General features: G+C 33.7%; 1 protein-coding gene across 1 annotated transcript; it reads right to left on the bottom strand.

The window, feature by feature from the left end:
• Positions 1-5,816: 5,816 nt before the first annotated feature.
• LOC101572158 (olfactory receptor 4C13-like) lies at positions 5,817-6,758 on the bottom strand. Its single transcript, XM_004648684.3, has one exon. It carries the CDS (start codon positions 6,744-6,746, stop codon positions 5,817-5,819), a length of 930 nt encoding a protein of 309 aa, XP_004648741.1. The 5' UTR covers positions 6,747-6,758.
• Between the last annotated feature and the right edge of the window lie 8,045 nt (positions 6,759-14,803).

Here is a 14,803-nt window from a genome sequence, read left to right as displayed (position 1 = left end):
AAAGGCATCCACTTGAGTCCTTACTTTTAAAGCTTAAGTTTAGGTAAAACAGCTAATGCATTGCCCAGGTTCATCCCTTTAATTACAGTCATGTGACCTCAGAGTTTCTCAAACTTCAAGGAAGATGAGATGAAAAATAATTTCTCTATCAACTCATAACACTCTAGAACTCATAATTCATTTTTTAATCCATAATAATTAATTTCATTTTCTCTTAGTATTCTTAAAAATTAGGTCCACCCAGTAGCAGGCCAGACTCATGATCCTTAAATGAGAAGAAAGGGACCCTTTGGAAATTGACTTTTCCCACACTCATATATTTTACATCATTAATGTTAGATACTTTCTTGGAAGGCAAAGGAGCAAAATTTTTCAGTCAAAATCCTGTATGAAGTTGGATTTCAAAAAGTTGACATTGAATCTCGGACAACTTAGTATGTATTCTTGTTTGCCTATAAGAACTTAGTAAAATTCAATGTCTTGTATTTAAGGAAAATTCTTCAATTAGTTATAAACCTTTTTATTGATTTTCAACATTTTTCAAGAAATAATATTGTGAATACAAAAAAATTCATTATGACTTTGTTTTTTCCATTGTGTATCTTTTATAAATTATGATTATATATACATTATGATTGCATATAAATGTATTAATATGATGCTATGATATGGACAGATAGATAGATAATAAATGAAATTGTGGAATACATCCTGTATAGCACTTTCTTTTACATGTGTGGTGCGAAACTTGAAATTCCTCAGCTTACCAACTCAGAGGGGTATATGGGTAAGATCTGGGAGATGACCCAAATAAGGATATTCCCCCACACATAAATCAGAAGATAAGCTCTAGGAATAGGATGGAGTCAGAGGGCTAAATAGCAATGTAAGCCAAATTAGTTCTAGGTCAGGGAATGGGTTTGAAAAGAACAGAAATTTAAAAGGAATGGGAAGGACCACTAGCCATTTCTATAGAGTTGTGCTTGTGGTACAGGTATTTGCTTAGCAGTTGTTTCTTGAAACTCCACTGAGTGTAAGGCACCAAGCCAGACATTAAGTGTTTTCATTATTACAACTTTGAAAGGTATTTTGTGGTCTATTGGTGCAATAAATTCTAAATTTGCTTTTTTATTTCTTACAGAATACCATTTTAGTTGATCAATACATTTGTAAAGGAAGAAAAATTAATGCAAGAAATTAAATTAACATTGTTTCCAGATGTCCCGATTCTCTATACAAAAGAAGACAAAAACTACACCAAAATACTTACAGATTGAATAACAAAATTCAGTCTCATAACTGAATACAAGTGAAACCGTCAAAAATCAACAGAATTCTTGTATGCAAATAAATTCACTGAGAGGGAAATTAGAGAAAGTACATGCTTCACAATCGCATCTCTAAAATTGGAGATTGGAAATACTTATGAATCAATCTAACAAAAGAAGTAAAAGATATTTAAACTGAAAATCACAGTAATCTGAAAAAAGATATCTAAGAAGATACCAGAAAATAAGATATCCCTTGCTCTTCAGTGAGATGAGATTGTGAAAATGTATATATTTTCTAAACATTTATATACATTCAATGAAATCCTAATCAAAGTAGCATTAACATACCTCACAAAATTAGAGAACACAATCTTCATAGTCGTTTGGAATCAAAATAGCAAAATCAATTGTGGGTATCAAAGGAAAGGTGGGAGGCCTTACAGTACCTAACGTGAAATTATACTGAAAAGCTACGGTGATAAAGAGAGCATAGTACTGCAAAGAAAGCAGAGCTGAAGATCAATGGAACAGGTTAGAATATGCATAAATGCACTCCAAACTCATTCAGCCACCTTACCTTTGACAAAGGGATCATACACTTTTACTGGAAAAGAATAGCCTCTTTAATAAAAGGTGATGAGAAAATGAGTTTTTCATATGTAAAGGAATAAAACTAGATCAATATCTCCCCATGCATTAAACTAAAATAAAAATGAATAGAAGATCTAAATATTCACAGAAAATAAAAAGAACCTGTAAATCTGCTGAAAGACAGAAATTTTGAAGACATGGTACAGGCAGAGACCTCAAGCAAAACCCAGATCATGTGGGAAATACTATAAACAATCAGTAAGTGGTATCTCATCTTGTTAAAAAGCTTCTGCACTGAAAAAGAAATCTATCAATACAGTGAACAGGCCACCCATGGATTCTGAAAAATGTAACAAGTTTTGTTTCAGAGAAAATTAATGGTTAGAAGATATAGAGAACTTAAGAATATATCTAAATTAAAAGACCAATCCAAAAATGTGACATGTGAAATGATTCCACTCTTCTTAGGTGAAGTGCAAGTAGCAAATAAATATAAAGTTCAGCATCATTTGTCTTTTGAGTAATGAAAACTGAAGCAACACTGAGATTATATCTCATTCCAGGAGGAATGACTGTCATCAAAAACCAACCAACTATAAATACCGATGGAGCTATGGGAAGAAAAAGAACACTTCTCCACTGCTGGTGGGAGTGAAAATTGGTACAAATACTGTAGAAGTCAAACTAGAGATTCCTCAAAATCTAGGACTAGCTGTCGCATAACATCTGGCTATTTCCTTTCTTCATATTTTTCCAAAAGATCTAAAAGCATCAAACCATAACAATGTATTTCCACTCATGTTTATAGCAACACGATTTGTAATAGCAAATAATCCAAATGTCCATCAAGCTTAAATGAATAAAAATGTGTTATTTTAAAATACATATAATGGAGTTGGGAAGACAGCATACCAACATAAGCACCTGTGTAGCAAGTGTAAGGTCCAGAGTTTGATCCCAGGTATCAAAATTAATTAATTGTTTAATTAAAATATAATGGAGTACTATTCTTCCATAAAGAAAGATAAATTTGTGATATTTATTGTCAGATTGATGGAACTTGAAACCACACTCTTAAGTAAAATAAATCAGATACATCTATGTAAATATGTTGTCTCACTTATGTGAGGCACTGAAAGTATAAATAAAAAATGTAGTATAATTTGTATGAGAAATATGATGAACTGAAAAGAAGTTGTTCAAAATGAAAGGGGAATTGGGGAGAGGAGAATGGGTAATGAAGAAAGGGAAAAGAAAAGAAATTAGAAATTGTTAAAATGGAAAAAATCTTGGTAAATAAGATGGAAAAAGGGGTTGGAGGGAAGGGATGGAAATGGGTATTAAAAAAAAACATGATATTGCATGTACAGGTCCAAATCACTTATTGTGAGTGTGATCATTTTGTATATATGTAAATTATACAAATAAGCTTAATTAAATTAAGAAAAACATTGGAATAGGCTTAATTAAATTAAGAAAAACATTAGAACACTTTGCTGTTCCATACATTTTCAGATTATTCACCCTGACACACAGGTCTACAGAGATTGTGATGGCAAATACGTTAGAGACTACATTGCATTTGTGGATTATTTTGTGTTATTAGAGAATTTTAACAATATACTTCTTCCAAGATACACAAGATGTGTATCCATTATTTGAATCCTCCTTCAATTCTTTGATGTTTCATTCTTATAGTTATCAATATAAAAATACTTCACTTTTTTGGTTCAAATTTTCCTAAATATTTATTGAATTATGTGGCTATTGTGAATTGGATTGATATCTTGATTTTTAGTGCAGACCATACACTATTTCTATATGAAAATTGGTTGATCTGTGGTTAGACTAAGTGTATCTGATTGCTTTTCAAAATGTTTTTAGACATCTGTTAGTATTTGAATTAGCTATTTGTTCTTTTGAGGTTTCCTAAATTTTTTTATCATGCTATTTTAGGGCACATTTAAGGTTTTCTTATGCTTCAATTAGCTTCTGGTATCTCATTTTCATTTCTGACTGGGGTCTCAGTTCTTTGAAAGCACTCTGCTGCTGTGTGGGATCATCTGGGAATTCATGGACTTGATGTTTATTTCCATTCTCATAATTTGGATTTTCGCTCTTTCCAGAAAATGTTAGAATTCATATTTCCAGGAGCAGGCAGTCACTTATATTGTTCAACACTGGGACACTTGATGTCCACATTTATGACATGCCCACTCTTGTGTGCCATATGCTTTAGCACCAAAAGGTAATCTAAGTCTAGATTCATCTCAAGTCTTCAGGTGGTGTATTCATATTTAACTGGGGGAGACAAGGAACTATTATCTGTTCCTCTAAGTCTGTATGATGGTTGCAGAAGAGCTCAATCAGCAACTCCAACTTTGCTGAACTGTTTTCTAGTATTGTAGGAGTTTGCCATTTGGAGCCATATAAAGAATGTCCATAGGATTCTATGCCAAAGAAATTTGACCAATAATTTTTCAGTGCTCTGTCATCCTCTGAGCTCACAGCTCACTAAAAAAGTGCCACACAGGAGGACCAACTTTAACAGTGCTACAGACTGACTACTGCTGAGGTGAACTCATGGACCAACAATTCTACAACTATTCACATCCAATGTTGGGTAGAGCAGCAAATAAATAGACTTGAACTGCATGTGCTACTTAAGCCAGAGCTGTTTCTCAAGCTATGACCTGTGGGATCACACCCCTAAGTGAGCCCTCTAATACTCTATGCTGCTTTCAAGCCAAGCATGATCATAATAAAGCTTAACAATCACAGACAGTAGAAAGTTTCTCGAATGACACGAACATCAATTTCACATGTATAATCACAAGAATGTTAATGAATATATTTAGACATTTTTGAACAGATGGTCCACTGCCATGTTCAATGTGCTCAGCAAAATTCTTCTCTCAAAATTTATAAGGACCATGCTGGATTATTCACTCTTTTATCACCTCTCCTAGTGAACACAGAAGCAGAGACTGTGGCCTGAAAAATCAGTCATACCATGGGTCCTGACACAGCACAGTACATATTTTAAGCACTTTCCTACTGAGTGCTCTTACAGAATAAGATGGGCATACGTGCAGTGCTTATCTTTTTAGGTCTTTACATATTATTGCTCAATAGAAATATATTTCATCATTTATTTCTATTTTATGAAAAATGTAAAGCAATATATCCTATTAAAATAACAGGGGCATAACAATAGTTAATACATTGAATATTGTTATCTTTAAAGTACATATACGAAGTACAAAATATATGCAAAGTATTAATAGATCAAACATTCCCAGTAATGTTATGAAATTGCTGTTATTATTTTTATGCTTTCCTTTTAAAATAATATAAAACATATGGCCTTGTAAGAGTCTCCAAGTCATATTTGTTCAAACAATTCTTTAAAATGAACAAAAGGAAACGCGTAGCATAACTATTTGCATTATCTTTATTACAAGGAAAGCCTATGAATCTACTAATATAGATGAAGATGGAATAATTAAGCTGTTATTGGGCGGAATTTTTCAAATATACAAACAGTGGCCCTGGATTATCTTGTTTAACTTTTTCTACAAATTAAATAAAAATATATGAAATAATGTATATTTCAGCACTAGTAAGATAACTGATCAGACATATGACCTTTTTTGGCAAGTGCAGGGATCAAGCTTCAATCCCTGGTACCACATGGCTAGCCAGTTCTGCCCGTGGAGTGTGCTGAGCAGCAACAGAATCCACATATGGTGTTAAATGCCTGTAAGCCCAGTGGTGGGGAGGCTGAAAACAGGAGAGTTAAATCTGCATAGTGGGAACCCATATCAAATGCACAAAATGAAACTAAAAAAAAGCTAGTATATTTTTATATGGCCTGTATTTTTTTCAGTGCAAAAATTTAAAAAAAAATCCTTTGAAATTGCAATCCTTTAAATAAATTTTAGAATCTAACATTTATTTGTCACCTGGTAGAACTTTCCTAATAAAAAACCTCCTAATAGCATTTTTTATCTGAGCATTTCTCAAAGAATATATCAAAGGATTTAGCATGGGAGTTATCATGGTGTAGAAAACAGCAATCGCTTTGTCAATGGGTAGAGTTGTTGGGGGTCTCATGTACACAAAGATGCAGGGCACAAAGGATAAGACAACTACCATGATGTGGGAGACACAGGTGGAGAGGGCTTTCTGCCTGCCCTCCGCACTGTGGGTCTTTAAGGAGAAGAGAATAGATGCATAGGAGACCAAGAGAAGCAGGAAATTTAACAGACACATAAAGCCACTGTTGGCAGCAACAAAGAGCCCCAGAATGTGGGTGTCAGTGCAGGCCAGCTGGAGCAGAGGGATGAGGTCACACATGAAGTTATCTACGACATTCGGGCCACAGAATGGCAGTGGCAGGATGAAGAACATCTGTATGGCTCCGTGCAACAAGCCGCCCACCCAGGACAGACCCACAAGCAGGTTGCACAATCTCCAGTTCATGATGGCTGCATAGTGCAAGGGCTTGCAAATGGCCACGTAACGGTCATAGGCCATCACAGTCAGCAGGGTGATCTCAGCACCTCCTATGAAATGTTCTGCAAAGACTTGAGTCATACATGTGTTGAACAGGCTAGTCTTCTTTTTATGCAGTGAATCTGCAATCAGTTTTGGATTATTGACTGAGGAGTAGCATGCATCAATAACGGAGAGATGGGCCAAGAAAAAGTACATGGGGGACTTCCGAAATGGGCTGACGATGATGATGAGAAGGATGAGCACATTTCCTACCATGGAGATGATGTAGATGAGCAAAAACACAGCAAATACTATTTTTTGCATCCTTGGGCTTTCTGTGAGACCCAATAGTACAAATTCAGTCACATTGTTTTGATTCACCATGTTCTTAATATTGACATTAAGTATATTGCCTGAAAAATGTTAACATATACATGAATTTGTTAAACTTCTTATCCCTAGGAAATAAAAAAGGCTGTTTTTTGTAATAGTATGAGACTTTCAGGTTTTGTTTTCATTTTTGAGATAAAAATAAGAGGTAAAAATTTTTGTGCATTACTCAAGCTTTCTTCTGGGTTAACATATTCATGAGAAACTCTTGTTTATGCACAAGACAGAAGACAAGTGAAGTGCACTTAATAGAGATGATTAAGAGGCCAGACAATAATATCATGTTATAATACAGTGACGGCTATGCCTGACACAGGAGGCAAAGAAGGACAACATAGCTATTGATATTACTAAGAAATTACATGTGTGGGAAGATAGCTGAGAAAGTCAGTGAAGGACATGACATGCAATTAGAATAAGGGAGACTCTTGGATCCTACTCTCAGAAAGACTTTTTCTTACGCATCTATCAGAGGTGCAGTGACAGCAAGAAGAAAAAGACAGTTGCCTCCATTCACTAATTATGCAACAGCTCATGCAGATAGTGGCAGAGACATACTGAGGGGAATGCAATGCGAGTATAATAAAGCTATTTCAAAGAATTATATAGCTTTCATTAAATTCAATGTACTCATAATATTAAATACTTTAATAAAAATTTTACTGTTTGTTTATGTGAATCATACCAAGTCCTTTGCACACACAATTTTCTTCATACTTAGGCTAACCTGTGTGCTTGGTATTATTTAGTCCATTTTACAAATAAAGATTGTCGTAGAGTAATGCATACTGTTAAGAGTGGCAATGTCATTATTAACTATTACCTATGGAGCGTGTCATTCATAGTGTCTTTGTCTAGATATTTACTCACTTTATCCCCCCTAAACGCACACTATTTGCTTAACACTGGCTTTTTCCTTCTATTTGGTACTTTTAAGTTCTTTTACTTGTAAGACATGCCCAAAGATTTCAAGGTCTGTGCTTCAGGAGAGGCAGCTAATACATAGCGATGACCAGCGAGGTCTTTTATTTTCCTTTTGAGCCACTATTTCCTGATTTACATATCATTTAAATTCTTTACTGTAAGTTAGACATCCCACAATATCACATAAGAGCAAAGAAAGTTAATGTATTCTTATTTAATATGACCACAGTGATTACTTTTATATTCATACTTCTTCAAAAGTGATTTTGCTGTTTTGCATAGAAAAGTGATGATGTATTTAAATTACCGATTATTAAGAAAACCAATCTTGTTCTGTCCCTTAGCTCACTTTGTGAAGACATGTACTTCTGAGATTGTTTGAAAACCCTTCTCAGAATCGTTCATTATATTGGTTTGAGAGTGAAAAGAGTCAAGAGGCTGAGAATAGAATCCTTGTTCTTCCTCTCGGAATTTCTCTTTCCCTTTTATAATTCCAGGTACTTTGCAGTGATTCTGATTCAGTATATTGATTTCTCCTTGTTATGTGAGTTGCTTCTTATGTGAAAATACAAATGATATATCTACAAACATATTTTTTCCTCTACCATGCACTCATTCATCAGAGCAGCAAAAGGGACAGTTTGAGCAATAAAACATATTATTTTCTATGACATAAGCTTAGGAGAAGACCTCCCTGTCTTAAGCTTGAACCAGCCACATGGAATTTTCACATAAGTTGAAAAGAAAGAGTGCTCCATGTTAGGGTTTGAGTTCAGCAATATTAATTATTATATTAATATTAAGATAGATGTTAACAGGACAAAAGAAATTGCAATGGGTATAGTGGTAACAATAGTAGAATTAGATTTTTTTTAGTTATTAGAAAGGTAAATAGAGGGATTGATTGCATAGATACTGCTAGCAATGTTACCTATATGTACATGTCTCCAAATCAATGAAATATTAGAAATTATACATGGAAATGTTTTGAATTATTTATACTTCCATGAATTGATTTATAGTATTATTATATTAATACATTTATGTCATGTGCATTTGAGCTGAATTCAAATAAATTTTATGCTCAAGATTAGTCTTAATAAGAAAAAATCTTTCCCTATGACAAAATTGTGTTTCTTATATGACTGAGACTTATAAGTTGCTTCCTGTCTTCATGTGTCAGATTCTTAAATTTGAAGTTAATTTAATTATATTTACTAGATTTCCTTCAAAAACGTGGGTTGAGGATGCAGGACTTGTGGCTTATTTGACAAATGTAAATGTTTCTCTAGTTGAAAAACAGTGATATGAGATAACCTGTAGCAAAGCTAAAACTCACCTTCAGACTCTGAAACGACCTCTTTAACGGTTGGGAACTGGTGGGAAAAAAATCCATCATCCAGTGAGCACTGGGAGGAAGGTTTTTTTGTTGTTGTTGTTTTGGTGTTTGGTTAATTCAGACTGCCTTAAGAGCTGGTCTGGTGCATCTTCTGTAACTGGGTATTGAAGCATAGTCCCATGAACCTGACTGCAGTTTCCCAAGGTGATTTAAACAACTGAACAATTTGGTAAAGCCTCCTACTTAGAGGAATTAAGAATTCCTCACAAAGAATTCATTCACTTATCAATAAATGATTAGGAAATACTGTACCACATCCTGAAGGAAGTGCCATTGTGATTCTAAAACCTCAAATACTTTATCTAATGCCTAAAAATGTTTTGACAGAAAATCTTATGTTCAAATTTAGAATGGGCCTTTGTGATATACTTTAGAAAAATTATCTTTATTTTTTGATTCATTCCCTGTAATGACGAAAACAGAACATTTGAAAGAAATATTTTCAAATGGTTCACCTACTCAGGACCAAAGTTGCACCAAAGGTGTAAACTACCACAAAAGCTATTTTCATCTGCATTTTAAGACTATTTAAAGTGGTTACAATAAAGATTGTGAAATCTTGACTTGTGTTTGGGTTTTCTCTCCCAGGAATAAATTATCGCCTTTGGTTAAAAGTCATTGTCTGGAAAATATTCTAGACAATCATCTACTATGAATTGGAATTCCATTCCCCTGATTTTGCAACACCCATATGTGAAATCCTTTCCTAGAGACAAATTTGTGTTGCTAGAGAACTTAATGCCATGTGAGTAATGTCATGATGCCCCTCTAGATTTTGGAGTAGTGCTATAACTCTCCTGGCCACATTTGTCATAGGAGTAACTTTTTTCTGCTTTTTAAACTAATTTTATTGAAAAACAGCAATGAGACAGTTTCAAACCAATTGATATGAAAGTTTCAATAATTAATATATTGCATAATGCTCTCTTCTTATTGGTTATTCATAGCACAAGATGCAGACATAATATCCTGTCCAAATACTATTAGTACAAATCTTTCTTCTCATAGAATTAAGAGAAAGTAGCTGTATGTCTATCCTAAATACTTTGTATATACAGATACAAAATGGTCCTTCCTTTGTATCCGTCTTTTTTTTTTTTTTAGTTTTGTCAGAGATGGGTATTCCATTGTCATTTAAATATTGTAGGTGCATGAATTCAGCAAAATATTCCAATATAGGCCAGTAGTCCATAATAGTAATGGGTTATCTGTAGGACTGGTAATATCACAAGTTGCTGACTTGAGCCTATCACAGCTCAGCAGTTTTATATGGCTTTACTTTATATACTTTGTGTTTATACTTTTCTGCTGGATGGATAAGACAAAGATAAAGCAAGACATATGCTACAAAACTTCTAACTTTTGTATGTGATGAAGTCAGTCAAATCCCCTCAGAATTTACTCTGAAGCCATGTACAGCAGTTTGTAGATCTTCTGTCAGAATCAGCCTTGTGGATGAGCCATGGACATTGCTTGACCAATTTACTCTCTGTGAAACACTGGGAGAATGTTTTCTTTCTAGGTAACTCTCTTAGGGTCACCATACATCATGGATCACTTTCCTCTCTGGCCCTATTATCTCCTTGAATAGAAATCTTGAAAAACCCACTGAGTTAAGACTGTTGGATTATGGGTTCTCTCATGTCCTGAATCCTCACTGACCTTGACGGGCTAAGGCCAAAATATGGGCTATCCTTGTAGCCCTTCTTTTCTCTAATTTTTTGCTCTGCAAAGTTAAGTTGTTAACCCTGCTGAAGAGAAGTTTAGTGATATTATTGCCTTATAACATAAGAATTTGACCTTAACATCACTATCTGTCTGAATATCAAATGCCTTAGACATAATATGGAGCAGGTATTTTCCAACACTCATTGATATGCTAACCTTTGCAACCTCATGGAATGTAAAAAGAAAATAAAAATTAAAAAAATAAAAATAATTAAAATAAAAATAAACAATTTCTCTGTAGAATAAGTACGTGCCTGGAAAATTCAAGTTCTTTTCGGAAAATTTCAAGAAGGTGAATAGCTTCATTGAATGGGATTTCTAGTACTAGTTTTTAAAGTATTCTCCACAATGATTTCCATAATGGTTGCACCAGTTTACATTCCCATCAGCAATGGAGAAGGCTTTTTATCTACAGCCTCTCTAACATTTGCTGTTGATTGATTTCTTTATGATAGCCATTTTTTCTGGGGTGAAATGCTACCTCAGTGCTAATTTAATTTGCATTTCATGAATGGCTACTGATGCGGAGCAGTTGTTCCTGTATTTATTAGCTTCTATAATATCTTCCTCTTAGAAGTTTGTGTTCATCTCAGATGCCCATTTGTGGATAGGGTCTTTAAGTTTTGGGGCCCTAATATTTTTTTAGTTTTTTATAAATTCTAGAAAGAAAACCTTTATCTGAGGGCTTGGTAGTTAATTTTTTTTCCAAATTTGTGGGTGGTCTTTTCACTCTGTTGATAATTTCTTTTGACGTGCAAAGTTATCAATAAGGGAAGGTCTTAGTTTTAAACTCAAGTGTGACACCGTTCAGTTCGATCTTTGTTCATGAACTGTTTGCGTACCCCTATGTCTTCAAGATTTCTTCCAATTTTCTATTTCAGTAGATTTAGTGTTTCTGTTTTGATGTTTACACCTTTAATCAATTTTGGTTTTACTTTAGTTCATGGTGATAGATCTGGGTCCCATTTTGGTTTTTGGTATGTACAGATCAAGGTTATTTAAGCACTATTTGTTACAGAGGCTATCTTTCTTTAGTAAACGGGCTTGGACTTTTTAGAAAATAAGGTGTCTGAGTATGTTTGAAATTGCTTCTGACTCTTCTAATCTATACCACTGATACTCAGGTCCATTTTTTATAACCTCCATGCTGAGTAGCTTTGTAGCATAATTTCAAGTAAGGAATTGTAATGCCTCCTCGTTTGTCTTTGTTGCTGAAGGGTGATTGATTGCCTTTGCTATTCGAGGTATTTTTTTGGTTCAAAATACATTTTTGGAATGATTTCTCTAGGTCTGTGAGGTATGTTGATAGGGATTACATTTAATCTGTATAACAATTTTGGGAATACAGCCATCTTGACAATGTATTTTCTTCCTATTTAGGAGCAATGAATATCTTTCCACTGTCTGAAATTCTCTACAATCTGTTTTTTCAGAGTATTGCAAATTTCCTTGAAAATATCTTTGACTTCTTAGTTCAATTAATTCATACATAGTTCTTTTTCCACAGTACAATTGTAAAAGTTATTGTTTCTCTAATTGCCCTCTCAGTGTGTTCATTATCCGTGTAGAGGAATGCCATTGACATTTGGGTATTGAATTTGTATTCTGTTATGCTATTGAATTTATATATTAAATCTAGTAGCTTTTTGGTGGAGTTTTTGGTTCTCCCAGGTAGAGTATCTTGTCACCTGCAAATAATTATAGTTTCACTACTTCATACTTATTCTTAAGCCTTTTATTTCTCTATTTTATCTAATGGTTCTAACTAATGATTCCACAAGTATGTTAAATATGAACAGGGATAGATGAGATCCTTGTCTTGTAGCAGATCGAAGAGTAAAAGATTTCAATTTTTCCCCACTTAGATTTATGTTAGCCATTGGGTTGTCATTGATGGCTCTTAGCAGATTGACATAGAGACCATATATATCAATTTTCTGTAGGACTTTGTATATGAATGAGCGTTCGAATTTGTCAAAAGAATTCTCGTCATCCATTGAGACTGTCATATGCTTTTTGGATTGAGTTTTGTTGATATAATGTGTTGCATTTATAGATTTGTTTATCTTGAACCATTCTTGCATCCCTGTGTTGAATCCTACAGTTTCATGATATATAATCTTCTTGATGATTTGCTGTATTCTTCTAGATAGGATTTTATTGACGATTTTTGCATCTGTGTTCATGAGGACATTGATCTGTAGTTATCTTTCTTAGTTTAGTCTTTCCCTAGTTTTGGTATCAATATAATATTTGACTACATGAATGATTTTGGGAGGTTTTCTTCCTTTTCAATTTCATTGAAGTGTTTGAGGCTTGTTGGCGTTATATCTTCTGTAAATTTCTCATAGATTTCAGCTGTGAATCCATCTGAACTTTCATCCATAGTAGTTTTTTATTTCCATTGGTTGCTTTAGGTTGTTGAGAGTGCTTATATCTTCTTGATTCAGTTTTTGTAATTTTTAACTTTCTAGGAATGTGTTCATTTCTTCTGTATCTTTAATTCTGTGAGAGTAAACATTCTTAAAGTATCTATTGATAGACTTCTGAATTTGTGCTGAGTCTTTGGAAATTTCACGATTTTCATTTCTTACTACTTTTATTTTTATTTTTTGTTTCCTCTTTTTGATGAGGTTGCTAGCAGCTTATGAATTTTCTTTAATCTTCAAAGAACCAGCTCTTTGATTCATTAATTATTTACATTATTTTCTTCATCTGGATTACATCAATTTCTGCTCTAATCTTTATAATTTCTTCCTATCTTTGTGTTTGTGTTTGGTTTGCTCTTACTTTTCTATAAGTTTGATGTGCAACATTAGGGTATTTATTTTGCTCCAGTTCTGTTTTCCTAATGTGTGAATTCACAGTTATAAATTTTTGTCTAAGAACTTCTTTGATTTCATGCCATAAATTCTGATAAGTTGTGCTTGAATTTTCATTGAAATACTGATATTTCAATGAAATTAGATATTGTCTAATTTCTTGCTTAATTTCATCTGTAACCCATTGGTTGCTCAAGAGGATATTTAATTTCCATGTATTTGTGGGTCTTTTCTGGTTTCTTTTGTCATTTATTTCATTGCATTGCATTGTGGTGAGACACTAAGCATGGGATAATTCGTGTTTTCTTGCATATACTTAAGGATGATCTATGGACTAATATGTGGCCTATTTTAGAAAGAGACCCATATGCACCTAACAATATGTGTATTCAGCTGTGGTTTTGTGGAACACTTTGTATGTGTCCATGAAGTTCGTTTGTTCCAACTTCTGATTCAATTCTGCTACTTCTTTACTAATTTTGTGACAGGTTGACCTGTGTTTTTGGGATAAGCAGGCTTTAAGGACTCCTGTTATCATTGCTGTATTAGATATTAGATATTAGATTTTTCATGCCCATTAAGGTTGATCATATGCAGTTCTGTGCTCCCATGTCAGGTGCATATGTATTTATGAATGTTACTTCTTCCTCTTGAATTTTCCCCCGAACCATGATGTAGTGGCCTGCTTCTGTACATTTGATCATTTTTAGTTTGAAGTTCAAAGTTTCTGGGAAAAAGGATTGATATCCCTGCTTTTTCTGAGGTTTTGGGGCATATAGTATTGTTTTAAATCCTTTGACTTTCATCCTATGAATTTCTTTATAATTTACATGTGTTTCCTGTATATAGCATATTGTTGGATTTTGCTTCCTATTTCACTGTGCCAGTCCATTTCTTTTAATTGGTGAACTGAGTGAATTTCCATTTATGGTTGTATTTCAGATGTATTGACTTATGATTGACATATTATTTACTTGATGTTGTTTACCCCTTTTTCTTCTGTGTTTGTTTGGTCTGTTTGGTGGGTTCTTTCCATTCTCATTTATGAAGTTCTAGTTATATTTATTCCTCTGTAGAATATCTTTTATTAGTATGTTTATTGTTGGCTTCATCATCCTTAAATTCTTTAGTTGTTCTTTGTCATGGATGTATTTCACTTCTCCATCAAACTTGAAAGA

This window comes from Octodon degus, unplaced genomic scaffold, assembly GCF_000260255.1.
Source record: "Octodon degus isolate 3935 unplaced genomic scaffold, OctDeg1.0 scaffold00543, whole genome shotgun sequence".
Taxonomy (NCBI): domain Eukaryota; kingdom Metazoa; phylum Chordata; class Mammalia; order Rodentia; family Octodontidae; genus Octodon; species Octodon degus.
The sequence above is the reverse complement of the archived record's forward strand: the minus strand, read 5'-3'. Positions and strand labels throughout refer to the sequence as shown.

Bases quoted from the DNA above. Each gene is read 5' to 3' on its own strand.
- LOC101572158 (XM_004648684.3), bottom strand. From the start codon at position 6,746: ATGGTGAATCAAAACAATGTGACTGAATTTGTACTATTGGGTCTCACA.